Source organism: Xenopus laevis, chromosome 2L, assembly GCF_017654675.1.
Source record: "Xenopus laevis strain J_2021 chromosome 2L, Xenopus_laevis_v10.1, whole genome shotgun sequence".
NCBI classification, from domain to species: Eukaryota; Metazoa; Chordata; class Amphibia; order Anura; family Pipidae; genus Xenopus; species Xenopus laevis.
Window position 1 is genome coordinate 41,208,168 of NC_054373.1, and position 23,207 is coordinate 41,231,374.

Genomic DNA, 23,207 nt, shown 5'->3' on the forward strand with positions numbered 1-23,207 from the left:
ATTTGAGAACTCCTTTTTCCTCCAACTGGCACTAAAATGGGTTCCAATGTAGCACCCACGTCAGCAAAAACCTTCATGCACTGGTATGAGACTCACAGTATTCTTTATCATCCCCTTTTTCATTGGGGTCATATCAGGCACTACATTGACAATCTATTGTTCCTGTTGGTGTGGTACTGAGGAGGATCTCAGACAGTTTGGGGATGAATGAAATCATATACGGTATCTTCCACTATAAGATTTTCTATGCTCAATGATATGAGCATTATTCATTTCCTAGATGTGATTGTGTACAAAGGTTGGGTTTCTAATCAACTACAGACTGGGATTTATCAAGAACTAACAGACAGGATTTTTTTGCTACACTACACTAGACACCTTCCTAAGTTTTTTTTTACCCCTCTCTAAAATGGTTCAGAAAACAAGTAAATGTGAAAGGGAAAAGGCTTTGGATGTTACGGCAACATGCTTTCTAGAGCTCATGTTCACTACTCATAATGTGGCCTCATTTATTATGGAAGGACTTGCAGGCAGTTGAGAGAGGGAGGCATTTTGGACATATGAATTCAATTGTGTCGCCCCCTAGGGGCCTCAACAGCTCACTGTCTCTGAACTGTTTTCTTAAAAAAGACTTGCTTGGTGATTGTAAAATCGAGGATATATGTTCAAAGATCTACTCTGCTTTCCAGGTTTTTTAAGATGATAAAGTAACTTCTATTTATGCAGACAACACTGGGCTATACATTTGTAGGATATGAAATTGATTAATTATGGATTGTATTAGAGGTGTATTTTGTTTCCTGCTGTTGGTGTGATATACTGTACTTTATTTGTTCATTTATGGAATAATGAGGGGTTAAACATGAACCATGAATGTGGGTCCCCACTGACTCGGTAGATCACTCAATTAGAATAGCTTACAGAGTGAAAAAGTAGTAAAAGTATTTTATTTTAGTGTTTTCAATTCAAAAGAAACATGTGGTTTGATTTATCTGATTATTTCATTTTGTGATTAACAATTATATATATATAGCAATTTATAGGATAGGGTATATGATAAAATATTACTATACATTATATATTTGTAATTTATAACTTTCTTGCTTGCTTTCACTTTTATGTACTACTCACTTTAAGGTGTTCCACTCAGATGTCCTTTACTTGGCTTTGTTAAAGGAAAAAGGTCCCGATGCAAACCAAAACATCATGGTTGCTGTTAAAGCTACAATAAACACTAATAATTTTTTTCAAGCTTAATCCTGGCCATGCTAGTCTTATCTAAAGTATGTATAACTGTTTACAGCACACCAGGGTGGATTTTGAAGCATATAGACAAATATAAGAAGTCCTCTGCACTCAACCCATTATCAAAATATTTAAGACATTTTGTGCATACAGCTACTAAAAAATGCCTTACCCTTTAAACAAAACAGGGATTGTTTGTCCATATATTGCAATATATTTAAGCTGGCCAACTACGTCAAAGTCATCCCATATCTGGCCAGTCCTACGCTCAACTTTCATCTGATTCATTAAGAATTCTATTGCTTCATTATACATTTTACACAGGGACTAACTTTTACCTGCAACTTACTTGCTGCTTTCAAGGTTAAAACTCCCAAACATGGTTGCCCTTTTATTAACCACCAGTGGGATCACCTGACTATAGCTGGGTAGGGTGGGAGCTACAACATGGAGCTGGCCACTGCTCCTGTTTTAGGGGGGGGGGGGGTGTGACCACAAAGAACAAATACTGTATACACTTGTATTTGTCTATATGTATTTTGCGGTCACAGCCTCATTGCACCCCCGCCTAATGGTTTTAAAAATTACTGGATATTGAAGCATTATACCACCTGAAAAGGATTTTTCCTACAAGGAGTTCTAAGAGGTATTTTACATAAAACTGCCACTGCATTCATCCTGCCATGTGTTCTGGGGTAGTATACATTAAATTGGTTTTAAAAGTATCTGTGCAGAAAATATCTTGAATTACTGTATGAAAATACTGTATCTCTCTCCACCTATGGACAACAGCAGTTTTAGTCTGACCCAACAGGACAGTAGGAAAAACTCTGCATGGGCCCTCCTGTTCCACTGTGCCTTGTATGAAAACAAAGAGGAGTAATAGAGAAATTTTATGATTGTATAAAGAAGTATGAAAAAGAGATGAGAGACTAGGAGAATAGATGCCGAGTGGGGGCCAATGAGGAGCTATCGATGTCAACTACCCCTGGGCTAGGGAACTGAATGACAATTATATTACCATTATCTCTCCCTGAGTTCTGAACAGTTTTATCACCCATCCGATATTAGTCTTTCCCTATTCAAACAACAGACCTTGGCCACAGAACACAGAGGGCCTTTTGGTGTTAGAATGATATGCAGTGTGTGCAATACCCATTTAAAACCCTTAAAACTGTTGTAAAACATTAACACTGAATTACCTTCAGTTGCATTATATGGAATGCACTTACCAAAGATCGAGTGCCAACTAAGGTATCATCTTTGTCTTTATAGTTTTTTCCAAGGTGGGTGTAAAGTACAGTACACTGGCCAGTACACTGGCCCTTGCACCTCACTCACAACCAATAGGCAATAAGGCACAGGTACATTGGGTACTACACTACTAACAATAAACAAGACCTCAGCTTGACTCATTCCATGTAATGTCATGTATCATATATAATATTTATGCAGATGCACATTTTCACCTTTTTTGAACTTTATATATGTGGTTTCTTATATAGATACAGGGAGGCACCATGTTGCCAAATTGTCCCACCACCTAGCCCCCAAGACCATGTCCTTGCATATTTGAAGGGTCTAGATAGTATGGGGGTAAGTATTCTCACTTCTTCATGCAGCCATCTTGATTTACAGCCATGCCCATATCCAACAAGTGTGCTATGAGCTCACAGCTCAGTTGGTGGAAATAATTTTGCATTGATAGGTGCCCTTTAAAGTTACAGATTCCCTGATAGTAGAAACACCCCTTGTAACTGCCCCTGGTGCTGAAGCCCCCATGGGTGTACATTATAGAAGGAGCACCAGCTGAGTGTCCAGTGAGCAATAGAGCAGCTACTCCAGCAAAGGGAATACAAGAGTTTGATGGATGTATTGTGATTATGTGGACAAAGATCTCACAGTTTAGGTTTATTGGTTTTATACACTTTCCTGTAGAGTCAAAGCATTTATTGAGGCATGACAGGTACACTCTAATAGTAATAACACCGCAGTAAAAATCCAGCGAGCTGCAGATATTAATGTGCTAGGCATACATAACAACTATGATTATTTTGACAGCTTCTCCAACTGAACCATCATTTTGAATCCAGTTGGTAGTATGGCTTAATTATTCTAAAATCTTTGGCTCTATAAGTAACAGTAGGGTTTCCCATAATACATAGTTATTTCCCTGTGGCATCATAGCAAGCACAGCAAGTTTGAAAATATGATTTATACCTCATATAATTCTATTTATAATTCTAAGCTGTTTGGGCAAGTGAAAATGAGATGCTTTGTAAGAAACTTTACTTTCCCATGTGTGTGTTTAATTTTTCCTCTGTCTCTCTCTGAGGCTCATGGTACAGTGTAATTCAACTGCCCCTGTGCTCAGGTGGAAAACAGGTGTTCAAATCAGACAGGAGCAACGCTTACTCACTCCCATAAAATAATTAATAGCAACATAAATATATTATAATTTTTCAAGGCCTCACAAGGTTCCTCCCAGCACTTAAAAATATACCCACACTGTATCCATGCAAGATATATTTATTTATGCTATTCTTATAGCCCACTCCAAAAAAAGTGAAATGGAGTCAGATGCAACCGCTACATATTGAGAATGTAGAGAGGCAGTGCAACCTCTTAGTGTGCCAGTACTTGGAGGTGTGCTGGAATTTATAACTTCACTACTGTGACTTGGTAGCTTAGAATTCCATGTACAGTGAAGAAATATACAATGCAGCAGCTGCACTATAAATTCAAAGCAATGGTAAAGGCCACAAATGCTCTGCACTTTCTTGTAGACCGGGAGAAGCTTTTCTAAAGATACAGAGCCACAGTGCACGATGCAGTTGGTCAGTCAGTGCAGTTATAGAAGCACCAGTGACAGCTGAACTGTATATTCGTAGTGGTCAGGCAATGTGTAAAATAGGTGCTGAGCTACTATAACTACACTGAACTTTGTACATGTTCCCCAAAGTGTGAGATCTAAAGTTTCAGTACAAGAAGTTAAAACACAACAATCTACTGAGAATGTGTCTTGGTGCCCTTTAAGTACTGTAGGGTCCATCTTCCAAAGCTTTGGGATTTACATACACCATGCTGTTTTGTAAATTATCATTGGTCTCTAGGTTTTCTATAAGATTTTCCCCCTCGTCATATCTCCTCCGGTAAAGCACTCGGCAGACGACTGTGACCAGGAACATTTCCATAATGAGAAGCTGCTGGTTCATGTCTGACAAACAAACACAATATATATAAAGAGAGAGAGAGATGGAGAAAGTCAGTTAAAGGGCAAGAATGATCACCCACCCTCTTGATGTTTGATGGATTCGGGGGTCACAGTTCAACTACCGCAGCATGAAACAGAAGGGCTGCAGCCCAAAACATGTTGTTTATCACTAATTACACTCATTAAAGCATTATTTTAGAATATTGTAAGCAGAACTTGCTTTTAACAATTATTCTTATTTTGTTTTTCTGTTCAAGAAATCCCCTTTCATCTAACATGGGAACAATTTCTTATTTGCTAGGCTAAGTTGACCCTGCCATAAAAAACTGCCATATTAAAAAGTCTCAGAGGAAAAAAAATTAATCATTCAAAAACCATAAAACCTGTTGTCCTGTTAGAATACCTGCATCTAAATTATACTCATAGCTTGAGTATGACTTTTAATACTGCCAGGTTTCTATTCTTCTTCTTTAAGGTCAGGGCACACAGGCAGATTTGGGAAGATTAGTCGCCCAATGACAAATCTCCTCTTCTTCGGGGCAAATAATCTCCACCAACTGCCTCCCCTGCCTTCCCGTCGGCTAAAATGTAAATCACCGGCAGGATGGCATTTGGAGCGATTCGTTTTCTGAAGTTTCCCAGAGTTGCCTCACGAGGAAGCTTCGGGGCGACTTCGGAAAACGAATCGCTGTGAGTGCCATCCAGCCGGCGATTTACATTTTAGCCCACGGGAAGGCAGTTTGGGGAGATTTGTCACCGATTTTCGCTGGGGGGCGACTAATCTCCCCGAAATCTGCCTGTGTGCCCTGACCCTTAACATGAGGAAAGGCTTTCTAGGATATTGTGGCTTGAGGTGGGACATTTAATGGTTTTACAAAATACTTGAAAAATTGGGTTGTTTGTTCTATCTTTGTGGCAGCCTTGTTTTTCTAATGACTTTGTGACTGGAAGGATTCAGGTTAAGTGAAATGAAAGGAGCACAGCAAAGGGAATGCATTTAATTTCTCACAACATTACATTACCATGCCATAGCAAATATAACATTAAGAGCTTTATTTACCAAAATCCGAATTTTTCTTATTATTTTAAAGGAGAAGGAAAGGTCATTTTTATTACCTATCTTTAACTGTTGCCTGATCACACCCCTCCTGAACCGCTATAGCGTCACCAGCCAATTTGTTTTCCTGCACTTACACTGTGCCAGCGAAGTTTTTCCCCATTACGGCCGCCATGTTGGCCATGTACGCGTCACATCCTTCGTCTCCTCGTTAAAAGTGCGCATGCGTGCAACATCACCCACACACCACCTGACCTGCTTAGCATCGATCGCATGGGGGAAGTAAGGCAATAATGTGCGCATGCGCAGGGCTTGCAGAATTTCTTCTGCGCATATGTGAGCCCTGATAGTGCCGGTTTTGTTAGCGGGAGGGATGTCTTCTGTATTCCATGCACCTAGCAAAATGTTTTACATCGACCTCTGAATACAGCTAATGGGGAAGACATACAGAGCCACGATTGTTGTAAGTAGTTCTCCTTTTTGTGGCCAATATATAGAAATGTATTTGTTTTTTACCTTTCCTTCTCCTTTAAGTAAAAAAGTCTGACCAAACTAGAATCCATGATTGGACCTTATTTACTATTTAAAAAGCACAATTTAATCGGATCGGTGACAATCATGAAAACATTTAGCAAAAATCAGAATTGTACAATGTTTCTGGAGAATGTAATCGGAATAGTTGGAAACATCCAAATAGGATAGGGACCTCTCCCATTGACTTATATACAACCTCGGTAGGTCTGAGATGACAGATTCTGACTTTTTCCAACCTTGGGTTATAATAAATCTTGAAAAATGTGAGTTTTTTCTCCACAAAAAATTTTGATTTTATAGTAAAAAAAAACTAGAATTTTACAGGTTTTTGGCATTCGGACTTTAATACATAACCCCCTAAATGATCTAATCTGGGGAAAGTGAAGGTACTTACAGGAAGCCCTTGATGAGCCGGGGAGAGGAGGAACACAACCAATAATACCCATTGTACCAAGAACATTGATGACTGCAGTTTGCAGTTGGCTCAGAATGACTGTAAACTGTAATACACAAAAGTCAGAATATGCGGTTAAAAGTCGTATGAGACGGAAAATGGAAATAGAGGCAGCGTGGTGAAAGCTATAGCTCAAGTTCCATCCTTATAAATTTGTACATCCAATTTAGCAGTGAATAAGAAGTCATGTGGGGTTATATAGTTTGTCCAGGAGCAGTAACTCATAGCAACCGATCAGCAAGAAGCATTTCCTGGTCACCTGTTTAAAAGCAAACATTGTATTGGTTGCTATTGGTTACTGCTCCTGAGCAAACGTATTGCCTTGTATTACATATGGGGGATGTTGTTGTATGTATTCTAAACAAGTATGGGCAATGTGGCAGCAGCGAGATATCAACTAAGCTAAATGAGTCATTATAGATGCTGCTCCATTTGCAGACACATTCTGGGATGCTGTTAAACATCTTAACATCACTAGAGGCAAATGGATACCAAGGGGCAAATTCACTAAAGAGCGAAGTGCCTAACTCTAGCGCAAATTTGCCAGCGTGACGTCATTTCATTACTTCGCTGATTTACTAACAGGCGCAAATTCGCTTGCGAAGTGGACCTACTCTAGCGCTACTTCGCACCCTTACGCCAGGCAGGCGAAGTTGCACTAAGGGATGTAACTACGCTAATTCACTAACTTGCGCATTTTACTGAACGTTACCTCTTGCGCCAGACTTGCCTTCTCCACCTCAGACCAGGCGAAGTGCAATAGAGTAGATAAATTTTTTTGGGGTACCCTCCTTCCCCCCAACATTTCCTAACATATGGCACCTAAACTATACAGTGGGCACATGTATCAAGCAAAATAACAACTCTATTTTATTTCATGAAGGTTTCCCAGCTTGTGTAGTGTAATGTATTTGCTGCTACATATATGTCCATTGTACTTTAACTTGGCCCCGTATGCAAATTAGGCATCGCTAGCGCAACTTCACTTGACGAAGTAACGCTAGCGCTACCGTTCGCCTCCCTGAGTGCAAATTCGTATTTTAGTGAATTTGCGTAGCGCTGGCGAAACTACGCCTGATGAAGTGCGGCGAAGCTGTCGATGGCGCAACTTCAGATCTTAGTGAATTTGCCCCCAAGACGCAAATAAATTATACATAAAATAACAGTAAGCTCGCCCCATTTCCTCCAAGGCTATAAGAGATAACATAGCTCCGACATATACAAGGAAGAGTTTAGTACTACAGGTATGGGACCTGTTATGCAGAATGCTCGGGACCTGGGGTTTTCCGGATAACGGATCTTTCTGTAATTTGGCTCTTCATACCTTAAGTCTACTAGAAAATCATGTAAACATTAAATAAATAGGCTGGTTTTGCTTCCAATAATTAATAATTGTATCCTAATTTGGATTACGTTTACGGTAAGGTATTTTTTTATTATTACAGAGAAAAATGAAATAATTTCTAAAAATTTGGATTATATAGATAGAATAGAGTCTATGGGAGAAGCCCTTTCCATAATTCAGAGCTTTCTGGATAATGTGTTTCTGGATAATGGATCCCATACCTATACTATAAGTTAAGGTCATAGACACTTTCATCTTCATATAGTAGCTCTCCAGTATAGATCTTTAGGAGTCATAAAAAGCAAATAACACTTTAATTACTTTTAGAACTTTTTATAGTGTAATGTGGCCTTTTTATCTGGATTCTTATCAGCCCAATGGGACAGAAAAAGGGACATTATTTTTATATAGTGCTTTTCTCCTGAAGACGAGGTACGCTCCCAAAGCCACTAATGATTAAGGATCTACCCATACCATAATTGGACCAGATATAAATTAGAGCAGAATGTGTTACTTGCTACATGTAAGTGTTCAAGATCTTCACAACATCAAACCCAATCCTATCGCTGGAGGGAAAGCTGTGAATAAATCAACAGTACCGGTGGGCTTTGTTGTATTTGCATTTAAATGATGCATTGGTAGCCTTTGTGAGAGGCTTTTACCTAACTTTTAGTAAAAGAATGAGGGTGCTCTTCTTTTCATTTTAAGTTTTTAAAAAATTAAATAAACCCAATAGGCTGGTTTTGCTTCCATTAAAGATTAATTATATCTTAGTTTGGATCAAGTACAAGGTACTGTTTTATTATTATAGAGAAAAAGGAAATCATTTTGAAAAATGTAATTATTTGGTTAAAATATAGTCTACGGGAGACGGTCTTCCTGTAATTTGGAGCTTTCTGCATAATGGGTTTCCAGATAACGGATACCATACCTTTGTATATAGAACTCGAGAAGTCAGCCCAAATCGGCCAACAACCTCTTTTGTCCTTCTGGTCTGTCAATGAAAATGATAATTTTGCACGGCCCCTGAGATGCAGGTTATGCCTTCTTATTTTAAAAATGCAATGGCAACCTGCAGAGCTCTTTGCATCTTTTAGTAAAATAATGTATATAGTTAGACATGAGTATGATGTCTCTGATCTTACCTGATAGACTGCAAACTTGGGAACAATATTTTGGTCATTCAAAGTGTTCTTTACCAGATTAAACAAAACTCCCACTGCCCAAAGTGCTGTTATTGTCATAATAGCAATGGCAAAATTGATCCACATTGTGGCATTATTCAGAGATGACTGGAAGAAAGGAGAAGGGAAGAACATTTTATCAGTAAACTGTTCTAGTTATTGAACATCTTATATTACATTATAATACACAAGAGCCATGAATATCCTGTAAATGATATCCTTATAAACGGTACTTAAAGGGATACTGTCATGGGGAAAAAATTTTTTTCAAAATGAAGCAGTTAATAGTGCTGCTCCAGCAGAATTCTGCGCTGAAATCCATTTCTCAAAAGAGCAAACAGATTTTTTTATATTCAATTTTAAAATCTGATATGGGGCTAGACATTTTGTCAATTTCCCAGCTGCCCCCAGTCACGTGACGTGTGCCTGCACTTTAGGAGAGAAATGCTTTCTGGCAGGCTGCTCTTTTTCCTTCTCAATGTAACTGAATGTGTCTCAGTGGGACATGGGTTTTCACTATTGAGTGCTGTTCTTAGATCTACCAGGCAGCTGTTATCTTGTGTCAGAGAGCTGTTATCTGGTTACCTTCCCATTGTTCTTTTGTTTGGCTGCTGGGGGGAAAAGGGAGGGGGTGATATCACTCCAACTTGCAGTACAGCAGTAAAGAGTGATTGAAGTTTATCAGAGTACAAGTCACATGACTTGGGGCAGCTGGGAAATTGACAATATGTCTAGCCCCATGTCAGATTTCCAAATTTAATATAAAAAAATCTGTTTGCTCTTTTGAGAAATGGATTTCAGTGCAGAATTCTGCTGGAGCAGAACTATTAACTGATTTTGAAAAAAAAAAATTTTCCCATGCAGTATCCCTTTAAAGGAGAAGGAAAGCTACGGAGGCATTTATTGCCAATTGATTAGCTGCAATAGTACAAGCTAGAATGCTATATTTATTCTGTAGAATGTTTTACCATACCTAAGTAAAAAGCTCTAGAAACTCTCTGTTTGTTTAGAATAGGAGCTGCAGTATTAATGTGGTGTGACATCACTTCCTGCCTGAGTCTCTCCCTGCTCTGGGCTCAGATTACAGTAGAGAAGGGAGGGGTGGGGGGAGCGGAGCAAACTGAGCATGCTCTTGCCCAGGGCAATGGGGTTTAAGCTGAAGGCAGGAAGTCTGATACAGAAGCCCATGTTTACACAATAGAAGGAAAGAAATGCAGTATTTCTTTTGACAGGGGACTCATTACTTTGAGGGTTTACTGGTATATTTAGATGAACCTTTCTGATAATGCTTACTTAGTTTTAACCTTTCCTTCTCCTTTAATGATATTATTGGTTATAATCGCAGCTTAGTGAAGTCAATTCTGTCACATGACTCACTGAAACTTGTGTATTATAATAAATAAAGTCACCTGTTGTAAAATATGAGGATATTAGAAGTCACTTCAGAATTCCATGACCTGTATAAAAGCACTGGGCCTTAGGGCCTCTTGCTTTTATATGGTCATGTAACTCCTCAGTAACTAATAATATCCTTATATTTTACAAGAGGGGGTACTTTATTCACTATATAATTACATTATAATTGGACTGTGGAACTCTGAGCATTAACATCATCCTTAGGAATGAAAAAAGTATGACATTAAAGGAATTGTTCAGTGTAAAAATAAAAACTGGGTAAATAAATAGGCTGTGCAAAATAAAAAATGTTTCTAATATAGTTAGTTAGCCAAAAATGTAATGTATAAAGGCTGGAGTGATTTTATATATAACATGTCAGTCAGATCACTACTTCCTGCTTTTCAGCTCTCTTGGTTTACACTGACTGGTTACCCTGGCTACCAGGCAGTAACCAATCAGAGACTTGAGGGGGGGCCACATGGGTCATATCTGTTGCTTTTGAATCTGAGCTGAATGCTGAGGATCAATTACAAACTCACTGAATAGAAATGTACCATGTGGCCCCCCTTCAAGTCGCTGACTAGCTCAGAGTTATAGAGCTGAAAAGCAGGGAGTTGGATTCTGGCTGTTTTATTAGACATCTGTTCACTCCAGCCTTTATACATTACATTTTTGGCTAACTAACTATATTAGAAATATTTTTTATTTTGCACAGCCTATTTATATACACAGTTTTTATTTTCACACTGAACTATTCCTTTAAAAGGGAAAAAACAGCTGAGTTGAAGATTTACATGACATTTATTCCCCTTTAAATGCATAGTGCAACCTGATGACCAGAAAGCAGTTTCTCTTTGCATAGAGCAGTTATCATTATTGTGACAAAGTGATTTGCAATTAAATTCTTATCAAATTAAAAGGCATGTTTCTAAAACATCAGCATAGTTTTGTTAACTAAAACTCAATCAATGGCTTCTATAAATGTTGGAACTGTCTATAAAGCTTAGAAAAGCTTCAAAAGCAATGTCAAAATAGTTCTTGAAATGATAAAACTGCACTGAAATCATTGAATTACTGCATTCTAGAATTGTATTTAGAATTTTTTCATTATTCAAAATGTATATTTGGGTTAATATCCCCTTTAACTATACTACTAGTTGGTAAAATAATAGTGAGAGTGGTTGTAAAATATTTTTTCAAATGAAATCATGAGATTTCAGCAGGTCTGAACGGCAAAACAACAGATGTCACACTTTTTCATCTGTAGAAGAAAAGGGTTGAATTTAAATTCCATCAAACTTTAGTGTAAATGGAAGGTGTCATCAGAAGTTGATCATTTTTGCCCAAATTCAACCTTCTAAACACAGCCCTAAAGATTGAACAATGAGGATTCAGCACAACGTGAATCACACAAATGCTATTGTACTGACGCACCCCCAAAGCAAATCTCGAGTTCTACTTTGATCACAGTATTGTGTTCAGCCTTTCAGTGTCAACTGTTAATTAAAAAAAACCCTAACCCCCTGAACACAGGCTATAACTCTGCTGTACAAGACATTGCAGAAAGGACGCTGAAAAGAAACTGCTGCAGGCATAGTACAGCGCCCTCTATAGTTGTACCAGTGGTAAAGGCACAGATACTGTATATACAGTATGCTACACAAGGAATCTCTCTGAATTGCCATTTAGGTTAAAACTATAAAATTATATTTTTGCTTAAAATCCACAACTTTATGATATTCTGTTAAAGGGGAGAAGGCAATACAGGACACAGACGACACAACTGTGAACCACATGACCTAGAATTTGCTCTAAGAAGAGTCTACAGAAATCGTCACAATGTTAACTGTCCATATAAAGACTATGGTGCAGAGGCATTTCTATTTTTTCTAGGAAACCTTTCATCATTTCATTTTAACAATGTGTTTATTATTTTTCATCAACAAGTCAATAATGGAGCAGTACATAAAATTCCAAAATATTGAATATAGAAGTATACAAATATAATAAAAAAGTAATGATCTTCATGAACAAACTTAGAGCAATAGAGATCCAACTTAAATCATAAAAAGAAATCTTGAAACAAAAAAAAAATGATTACATAAGAGCAAAGAAAAATACATGAAATAAAAGCATCAAAGCACCTGGAACATTAAATGGGAAATAATTAGATAGTTTCCGTGAAAACCTTTCATAATTACACAGTAACGTAGAGAAGTACTTACATTGCCAATTACAAAGTTTCCATTTGTCCAAAGAACCACAGCCAGAAACATAAGTACCGGGCGTAGGAATGCAAATTGAAACGTACCCAGCTTCAGGATGAATAAAGTCCGTCTACAAATGGGACAGAGAGCACAGTTTTGTTAATGAATTTAAATAATAATTTTAAGAATGGGCAAGTACAATACTGGATTGCGGTAGCTATTTACTAAACCTCGAATTTATCTGGTTGCGATTTTTGGGGCAAAAACTTGACTTTTTTTGTGGAAAAAAACTAAAATTTTTCAAGATTTATAATACCCCGATGTGGCAAAAAGCCTGAATCTGAAAATCCGCCATCTCAGACCCGACGAGGTCCAATATAAGTCAATGGGAGAAGCACCAATATCGATTTGAAGTTAATGTGGTTTGCGCTGAGTTTAGCCTGAAAATCTGAATTTTTGGGGGGGTTTCGGCAAAAACTCAAAAAAAATTATTTTATTTTAGCTCTATTGAGTTTTTCAGCAATCCAATTAATTTACCTTATTTTAGTAATAAATAAGGTCAAATCAAGTATGGGAGTAGGTTGTGGTTTTTTTAAATAAAATATGATTTTAGGAAATAACCCCCTAAAAGTTCAGTTAATACATATTCATTTCCCTTTTGGTCATACGGTAACTCTACAAGCACACTCACACTTGCATGTGCAAGGGCAAAAGCCAAGAGCATTTAAATGAACTTGTGTCAATACAGCTCCTCTAAATTGTGCCTGGTTGATAACACCAGTCGCTTTCCTTTCTGTAAATAAGGTGCAAGGTAAACGAATCCAAGGGAGCCCTGGACCTGACACCTGTCTAGGACTGTTTATCAGTTGCTGGTACTTCCATTTCTAATGACCAATGCCATGTTGTGGTCCTATAGGAGTTTATACCTGAGTGAGCTCTCTCTCTCTCTCTGGTGTGCCAGTATTATATATTCTGAATCCATACTGACCTCCTATATTCCTTGCTTATTATTTTGGATGATGCGAGGGTGCACTGGTGAGGTATGTCCGGAAATTTGAACCTCCATTTATGCCATCAAAATGAATACACATCTGGCACAACATGGACACCATTTAGTATCTGGATTGCTTTATCATGTGAATGCTGTGGTGTGTGCTACTTAGTAAAACACTCCTTATACCAGTTCTTGTTTTCTACACACTACTCACTTTTTTTTCCATTTTGCTTTAGTTAAAATGTATTTTAAAAAAAAGCAAATAATATATACTGTATTACCGTATTACTAATTATCGAATATCATTATATGGTGCTTAACTCCATGTTGGGATTCCATGATACTGACCTGTTGATGTCTGTATGGGGCAGGCACAGGCAACAGCAGCAGAAGGGACCAGTGCTAATCTTGAGCTTCGTATCACCAAATTTGCTCAGAAATTCTTTTCTTCCTCCACATTCATTTACCAGCATGAGCTGAAACTTGTGTACTAACATCGCAAGGAACCTGTAGAAAGCGGGTTAAAATGAATTGCATGAATATGTGCACGTGAATACTGTTACTTCCTTTAGAGTTACCTACTGATGTTATAATAGTGAAGTAAAAGTTATATGAAAAGCAGATAAAAACCATCACTAGCAGACATGAGATGTATTATCTAAAATGCATAGGACCTGGGGTTTTCCAGACAAGGGGTCTTTTGGATAACTATGTTTTATCTGAAAGCATTTAAGCATTAAATAAACCCAATAGGATTGTTTATGCAGCTTAGATTGAATCAAGTCAGTGTCAAATGAGGATATCAGGGGCCCACAAGAAAAGCCTTAGACCTTTGGGTTACTCTTCTCACACCTCTCCTCACTCAACCTCTTCATTCTCCTATTCTCTTTTCTTTACATACTATAATTTATACTTCCATGACTATTTCCTCTTTGTTTTCCTACAAAAACAGGGAATGACTGTGAAATAGGCCAAATGATTAGGAGCAGAGGGACCACTGACACCAGGGCCTACCTGGAGCTTTCCTGGTATTCTGAAGGACCAGTCCATTACACATTTCAAACTTCAAAAACACCCCTATCTCAAAATTCTTTCAATGACCTGACTTAATTAGTGATGGGCGAATAAATTTGACAGGCATGGATTCACGGTGAGTTTCCGCTTTTCAACGCCCACGAATAAATAAATGTGGCGAAAATTTGCAGCGACAAAAAAAATTGTCATGCATCGAAATTGTGTGCATAAAAATTGCTGCGCGCCAAAATTATTTAGACGTCCACTGACTGTAATTCATTTTGACAAAATTGTCTAATTGTCTAAATTTGTCTAAATTATTTTGACGCCCATTGACTTCAATGCGTTTCACAAATTTCTTGCTGTTTCGCAAATTTTTCAGTGAATCGAAACGGGACAGATTCGCCCATCACCTATGCCCTGTTTGCATGCACTCTGCCAAGACTTGACCAGAGCCGTATTCTTTGTAATTCAGCAGAGAGATCTTCAGTAGTGATGGGCGAATTTGGGCTGTTTTGCTTCGCCGAAAAACTCGAAACGGTGAAAATGCGCCAGCATCCAAAAAAAACGCAGGCCGGCCGAATTTTCTCGGCGGTTTCGCGAATTTATGACAACTGTGCTTAATAAATAAGTCAAGTCATTTGGTTATTATTGCCAGATGAGAGGCATAGACAATGGGAAGGTGACCACAAATGGTCTACACATGTACCCAGTGTCCAAGTGCCTGGTCTGAACAGGTTTCATCATTACACCCTTATAACACAGTAAAAAAAAAACTTCCTTAAAAATGCTAAAACTTACACAGAGGCGGTGAAGTCTGTAAACATGGTGCTACGTGGAATCCACATTCCAAAGCAGGACGTGGTTGAAATCATCTAAAAAATAAAAGACAGACAAAATGGGTAATGCTGAGCATACAGAGGCAATGTAATTATATGGAGTAATTCAATGAAAGTCACACCGTTTGCACTAGGTCTAGTAACCCATAGCAACCAAACCAGATATTATTTTACAAACAGGTGGCCACTAATGCCACCTGTTGATTGATTGCTATGGTTGTGATTTTTAGCACGCAGTATTTGACTCTTATAGAGTACTGGTGTGGGATCCGTTATCCAGAAACCTGTTATCCAGAAAGTTCTGAATTATGGAAAGGCCATCTCCCATAGGCTCCTTTTTATCCAAATATTCAAAGTTTTTAAAAATTATTTAATTTTTCTCTGTAATAATAAAACAGTAGCTTGTACTTGATCCCGACTAAGATATAATTAATGCTTATTGAAAGCAAAACCAGCCTATTGGCCTATTTAATGTTTACATGATTTTCTAGTAGACTTAAGAAGATCTAGAATTACAGAAAGAAGACCTAAATTGCAGAAAGATCCGTTATCTGGAAAACCCCAGGTCCCGAGCATTCTGGATAACAGGTCCCATACCTGTACTACATTCTTTACTAAATCAATTTCAAGCCAGTGAATCCTTTGACATGCTAATCTGGCTACACACTATGCAGTCATCAAGCAATCCAATTGTTAGGCTCTGGGTCAAGTGGTAAATTCCTATGCATTGTAGACACCTATTAATGTCAAATGTAACAATCAGGTTCTTTCTTCTTAACTTTCTTTTCTCCTATTTAAACATTGTTTTTTTTTATTAGAAGTCCAGCATAAACAAACAAGTTATTTCACTCTTGTAACAATACAATTTTGTCATTCAATGTTGCATATAGACATTTGTCCAATAAAGTGTTGATTTATACAAGAAAGTGCACATTGTCATGTCTTTAAGCTTATTTAAAGCATGTTGAGCTGTAAGATTTGGTAAGATGAGGTGGTGGCATTCACATCTCTATAGCAACCACTACATCTAAATCAATAGGTGCTGGATATTCCTTTAATTTTAACTAATAAAAACAAAACAAACAATAAGATTAATTAGAATTAAACATTAAACATGCCCCCTTTTTTTTTTTTTTTTTTTTCCCTTCGATGTATAGAGCGTGGGATATCCATAGTCGCCCAAGAGTTGGTGAGTCCTGGGAGGCAGCTGCGATCTTGTTATGCGGGAGTCATTGTTGCTAAGACTAATGGGTTGGTGCCACGTAGGCAATCTAAGTCATACCACGGGGTGTATCGAAAAGTAGAGATTGTAAGTTGTCTAATGTCAGACGAAAGGCTTAAGATGTAGGAGGTCCAGGTGTTGAAAAACCTATCAGTATGGGTATTTTTATTTATGGAAGCTTCCAGCCAGTCCATATGAAATAGGAAATGAAGCTTGTTCTTAACCAAGTTTATAGATGGTGAGGTGGGAGAAAGCCATTCTTGTAGTATAGCTTTTCTTGTTGCTGCAGCTAATCTTTCTGCTAATGCTCTATTGGCTTTAGATATTTGTTGTGTCCCCCTGACTTTGCTAAATAGGGCCCATTCTATATTTGGTTCAAATGTTTGCTTGGTTAATGATTGCCAGTATTTGTATACGTCTAACCAAAATGTATTGATAACTGGGCAAGATCATATACAATGCAGTAGTGTGGCGTCTGTTCCAGAGCATCTAAGACATGTTGGGTTGGGTAATATGCCCATTTTGTATCTCTTTAGGGGGGTCAGGTAGGATTGGTGTAGTATTTGTAGGGCCATGATCTGGTATTGGCTAGACGGTATTGTTCTCATAGAGTGAGAATGAAGTTTAACAAAATCTGTTGCGGTGATAGTCGATATAGCTTCTGACCATTTCCCAAAGGGGGTATCATTTAACAAGGGATCTGGGGTCACCCTAATGAGTTTGTGGATAGAAGATGTAGAGTGTATGGTATTAGCTCCTTTCCATATATGATTCAGAGGATTAGACATATCTTGGTCTGTCATCCTGTGTAGGACATCTCTCACATAGTGAGACGCTTGAAGGTAATAGAAATATTGGCCACGGAGGGAAGGGAACTTGGCGGAGGCTTCTGGGTACGTCATAACAGTTAAGTTTTTGGTTAATATGTCTCTGACACAGTAAATGCCTTCTTTGCGCCAGTTGTTAAAGACATTTGTTAGTAAGCCACTTGGGAAATTTTTATTATCAGTCCATGGTAGATATAATGAAAGAGATTGTGTGGCTTTCCATCTGTGGCGTACATTTCTCCAAGCTTTGTATGTGTTAATAAATAAAGGATTGTTTTTTTGTGTTTGTGTGAGTTCCAGAGGTGAGATGTGGATCAGAGAGTTCAGGTATGTAGTTCCCATGATTTTGGACTCTAAGTTTGCATTGCTATACGTGTCTGTATCATAGATCCAGTCTCCAATGTGACGTAGCAAAGATGCTTCATTATAGTCTTACGCCTCCATTTATTTTAGGATGTTGGAGTTTGAGTAAGGCTATCCTTGGTCTTTTTCCCCCCCAAATAAACTTTCTGAATAGTTTGTTTATTAGCTTTTGATCTGATTGTTTTAAGTAATAAGGTAACATCTGGATTTTGTATAAAAGCTTAGGAAAGTATACCATTTTAATAAGGTATGCCCTTCCCAAAAAAGAGAGACTTAGTGTTTTCCAATTTGCTAGGTCATTCTGGATGTCGGATATGGTTTGACTTATGTTTAGTTTGTAAGTGTCCGTATGGTGGTTCGTAAATTTGATGCCTAGATAGGTAATGTGGTGTTGTGCTTTTTTGAAGGGGATGTCTTGTGTCCAGTCCGTGGGTATGGTGTGTTTTAGTTTGATGGCTTCAGATTTATCATAGTTTATTTTTAGACCAGAGAAAGTGGCATATCTATTAATAGTTTCCATGACGACAGGAATATCGTGGTAGCGAATGCTATTATTTTATGATGTGTTTGTCCAATGGTAAGACCTTGATATTTGTGGTTTTGAGCTAAGTGTCTGAGCAATGGGTCCAGCGCTATGTTGAAAAAGAGAGGGGATAGGGGACAACCTTGTCTGGTCCCTTTACGTATGGGGAATCTATCAGAGTTTATGTTATTCACTGTGAGAAAAGCCGACGGGGAGGTGTATAGGTTACGGAATAGTTTTAATAATTGATGACCGAAGTGTTGAAATTTAAGTAGTCTAAGAAGGTGGGCATGGTATATCCGATCAAATGCTTTTTCTGCATCTAGATTTACTAATATTCCGTGTTTACGTTTCTCCATGTTATGTATATATATAGATGCCAGAATTTGGCGATTGGCTTTCACAGAATGTCTGCCTTTTGTGAAGCCTAATTGGATTGGAGACAAGATTCTAGGTAATATTAGTTGTAATCTATCTGCCATTATTTTTGAGAGTAGTTTTAAGTCTTGATTTAAGAGGGAGATAGGTCGATAAGATTGTGGGTTAGTGGGGTCTCTGTCTTTTTTGGGGAGGAGAATTATACGGGCCTCATTTGCTTCTGGCCACAATGGAAGGCCTTGAAGCGTGTTGTTGAAGAGGGTCTGGAGTGTTGGCGTGACATCAGGTGCTAGGATTTTGTAAAATTCAGCTCTGAGGCCGTCTGGACCAGGGGATTTTCCTAATTTTAGGGTTTTAATAGTCTGTAAAATTTCACTTTCCGTTATTGGTGCATCTAGTATGTTCCTTTCCTCTATTGTAAGTTTGGGTAAATTTGCTTCTCGCAAAAAAGCGAGTCCCTCTTCGGGATTGGGTTCTGTGGCATAAAAATTTTGAAAATATTGAGCCATCGTTTTGGTAATTTGTGTGGGAGATGTAATCCATTTTTGATTACCCTGAAGTTTATGAATATATGTTTGTGGGCTTTGTTGTTTGATGATTCTCGCTAACAATTTACCTGTTTTGTTTCCCCATCTAAAGTATTTATTACGTATGTGGTCTATGTTTAGTTGTGCTCTTTCTGTTAACAGAACATCAAAAAGTTTTTTGATTTCGTTATATTCCTCTTGTCTTTTCTCCTATTTAGCTTTCATTTCAAAACGGATGCCTGGTTGATAAATCCAATGCAACCAGTTTTTCATGCCAAAACCTGAAAGCTGTACATAAATAATATAAAACAAAGAAAACAAAGACCCGTTGCAAATCGTCTTTAAATTGCCCGCTGTTTATTTATACCACACTAAAATTGAAGGTGAGCTGAACCCTTCTGAAATACTACTGTCATTATAAAATTACTGCTGAAGTTGTTATGTTTTGGTAGTCGAGGATGAGTAGAGTATAGCAGTGCTTTATTAGCAGACTCATGCAGCCATTACACAACAGGAAGCAACTCTAACACCACAGGAAGCAACTCTAACACCACAAGCTGTATAGAAAGTCTGCACAGTATAAGTCTTGAGCACAGTGACATCTACAGGCCATTTGTATAAACACCACATATTCCCCCTATAGTAGGAAAGCATTTGGACAAACGTTTCATAGTGATGCCCATATGGGAAATAATTATAAGACTAAAACAATTAAAGGGATTGTTTCATGGCATAACTCCTGTAGCTGGTTATGGACTTACCATGGCTCCTGCATTTATCCAAATGATTAAGTAATATTTGTGGCTAGGAATTTTTCTGTACATATAGTAAGCTTCTTCCAAAAACACCAACAGTGTTACGAGCGTCATTAATGTTAACATAGCAAAGAGCAATATACCAGTCGTATCAAGACCTGGAAGAAGAAACAGAACAATGGCTTTTTTAGTTTGCTTGTAGTATTCCACACTTATTTATACTCTGATTGACAAGTTAAAGTCTGTTGGTATGATTTGTTTCTCAACATGTACACAAGATATATATATATATATATATATATATATATATATATATATATACTGTATATATAAATATGGACATTTATAATGGAGCTGCGAGGTCAGGGACATCTGCCATTGACTTCGACAGGTTTGAGATTGTGTATTTTCAGATTCAGATTTTTAGCAAATTTGGGGTATAACAAATCTCTAAAAATTCAAGTTTTTATTTTTCTGCAAAAAATTCAAGTTTTCCCCCTAAAAAACTGGACCCCCTAAATGTCCATCCTATGTATTACAGTGCTTAGATATTGTTGACATTATCCTAAATGAAGGCACTTGAGATTTGCAGGTCTGTGTATTTTATGTTGAAATTCCTGTAGACCTGCTGTACACAATTAACTAATTGGCAAACAAACTGATTCAGTAGGTAATGAGGGACTTTCCCTGCTCTGGTGAAGTATTGGAAGGGTGAATGTAATGGGGTTTCTAGGGTAGAAGAAAGTTCAAGATCATTAGAGGAGCAAAGTGGTCGATTGTAAACATTCCTGGTAGGGATGCAACGAATCCACAATTTTGGATTCGGCCGAACCCCCGAATCCTTCGCGAAAGATTCGGCCGAATACCAAACCGAATCCGAATCTAATTTGCATATGCAAATTATGGGTTGGAAGGGGAAAACGATTTTTATTTCCTTGTTTTGTGACAAAAAATCACGCAATTTCCCTCCCGCCCCTAATTTGCATATGCAAATTAGAATTTGGATTCGGTGCATCCCTAATTCCTGGGGATAAGGCTTGAAATGGAAGGTGGAGCATTGTTATTGAGGGCTTTGTAGGTGAATGTGAGGACATTAAATTTAAGGCAACAATGTATTGGGAGCCAGTGCAGGGATTTGCAGAAATGTGCAGCAGAAATGGATTAAGGAGAATAAGGTGCCAAATCAAGTATGACCAAAAAGCAAACCTTTGTACTAGAACGATGATAGAATTGTTTACAGTAACAGACAATGATGGTGTAGTGCCTGCGTGTGTGTTTATGGGAATACAATCAGTTCTGTTTAAAAAACAGAGAAGGCATACAAGAGGACTTGTTTCTTTGCCTTCACTGTCCAATTACATCTGTTTTATGCCAATTGCTTTGTTTCCCATATCCATCCACACGTTGTTATACATAAATGAAGAAATTGCGGTAAGACTTGAGGGATGTGCGTGCAGTTGTCATGTATTTTGGGCTAGTCCCAACTTATATGGAACTTGTGCATCTGCCAAGAAAAACATATACACCAATATTTTTAAAGTAGTTTTCCATGTATCCGTAGTATAGTACTTACTGAATAATAAGATCATATTAGCATGATTTTTTGCAAATTATTGGTTAGATTTGCATTTTAAAAATGATGCAGATTGTGCAAAAATGTGCTATGTGTTTTCCAAAATCTTCATTAAATGAAATGGAAAAAACCTAAAGCCTAATTTACAACACAAATGCAATCACCCACAAAACAGTATTTTCTTTTTATAATTGCAGCATATTTTCACGTCACTAACATGTTGTGGTATGTAATACACGTGTGCCAAGCCACATTGAGCACTGGTAGTGGAGGCAAGATTGAGCTGCTGCACCTGTTCAGAATATTAAATAGGCTTGTATGGTTATTTAGGAATAGGTGCACTGTCCTTGGAATTCAGGTTTGCAACTGGAGAGGGTTTGCACATTGGTACGGCACCCTTCAAAATGTTGTATTGTTTTGCCCTTTAAAGCCATACAACAATCTTGTGAGTCACACTGCACATTCAGTTTCTGTACAAACTCACCAACACTAAGACCCCGAAGACCCTGATAACTTCAATTAAGGATAGGTGCCTCTCTCATTGACTTAAACAGGACCTCAACAGGTAAAAATTGTCAAGTTTTCTTTATTCTAACTGTAATAAATAACCCCCTAAGGGGTGATTGACAAGTCACCCTCAAATAATCTGTATTACAGTGTTTTGATTAATTTCTAAGAGTTTACACAGAACATTTCCCAGCCAACTGAATAAAACTTATAAAATGTTTAAAATCTTGCAATACAAAAGCCAATTAACGACTTTGCTGTGCTTACAAACACCTATATGTGCTACATACACAACCCTCTGGTTTTAGAGTTTATTATGTCAGTCTGACTTATTAGCTCAGTGCCCCTGTTAACTTATACAAAGGTATATAGAATCTTAAATCTTGGTATCATGTGTCTATATACTGTACTTAAATATAGACAATAGCATGATTGACCCCTTATAGGAGTCATTGTCTTAATGCTCATACCTCCATAGTCATAGGTGGAGAATAATGATAATTTAGAAAGTCCTTCCAAAACTGTTATATATTCTGATATAGTCCAGTAGAAAGCCTTCAATTAGAAGCCTCAAATAAAATATAACTAGTGAAATAACCAAATCACATGTAATAAAGGCAGAGCTGAACTACAATGCGCTGCTCCAACACTGCTATCCAAAGCTGGACCTGAGAGTTGCACTTACTTTGCAAGATTTCATAGGAGTAAGGAGCATCCCTGGTTCTACAGATGGGGTTGACTGGTGGTTGGGTAGCATTTTCCTGAGGATCCATTTATTTAGTTTGTTTCAGGATTGTTCTTATTCAGTTTCCCTGCTGGTTAGTGACTCCCCTAAGCTTTCCTTGTGCCTTGCTGCCCAGCTCCTGTGTGTGAATATGAGATACAGAACAATAAAGTTCCGCTCTATCTTTGCCCAAGCACTGAGGATCTTGGGATAAAAAAGGCCTTAAGCCAGGAGGATACTGTGTGTGCTGTGCGGAACAGGACCGTCTCTCCTAAACACTACTTCTTATATCCTGTGGGACAAGTGCAAAGGCACATCCAGAT

At 37.9% G+C, this 23,207-nt stretch overlaps 1 protein-coding gene across 1 annotated transcript; it reads right to left on the reverse strand.

Annotated features, from left to right (window-relative positions):
* Positions 1-3,802: 3,802 nt before the first annotated feature.
* On the reverse strand, positions 3,803-22,933 carry LOC108707985 (organic solute transporter subunit alpha). The gene is made up of 8 exons (XM_018246174.2): positions 22,846-22,933; positions 20,087-20,238; positions 15,448-15,521; positions 13,981-14,139; positions 12,657-12,768; positions 8,995-9,141; positions 6,445-6,550; positions 3,803-4,462 (listed from the first exon to the last, which is right to left on the reverse strand). The coding sequence occupies exons 1-8, from the start codon at positions 22,931-22,933 to the stop codon at positions 4,278-4,280; spliced, it is 1,023 nt and encodes a 340-aa protein (XP_018101663.1). The 3' UTR covers positions 3,803-4,277.
* Positions 22,934-23,207: the final 274 nt, after the last annotated feature.

What these genes read in the sequence shown, in the direction of transcription:
- LOC108707985 (XM_018246174.2), bottom strand. Translation starts at nt 22,933, where the DNA reads ATGGATCCTCAGGAAAATGCTACCCAACCACCAGTCAACCCCATCTGT. An exon ending in ACAGACTTCACCGCCTCTGT is followed by an intron (nt 14,140 to 15,447) that starts GTAAGTTTTAGC and finishes CGCTTTCTACAG; the next exon opens with GTTCCTTGCGATGTTAGTAC. An exon ending in GAAACTTTGTAATTGGCAAT is followed by an intron (nt 9,142 to 12,656) that starts GTAAGTACTTCT and finishes CCTTTCTTCCAG; the next exon opens with TCATCTCTGAATAATGCCAC.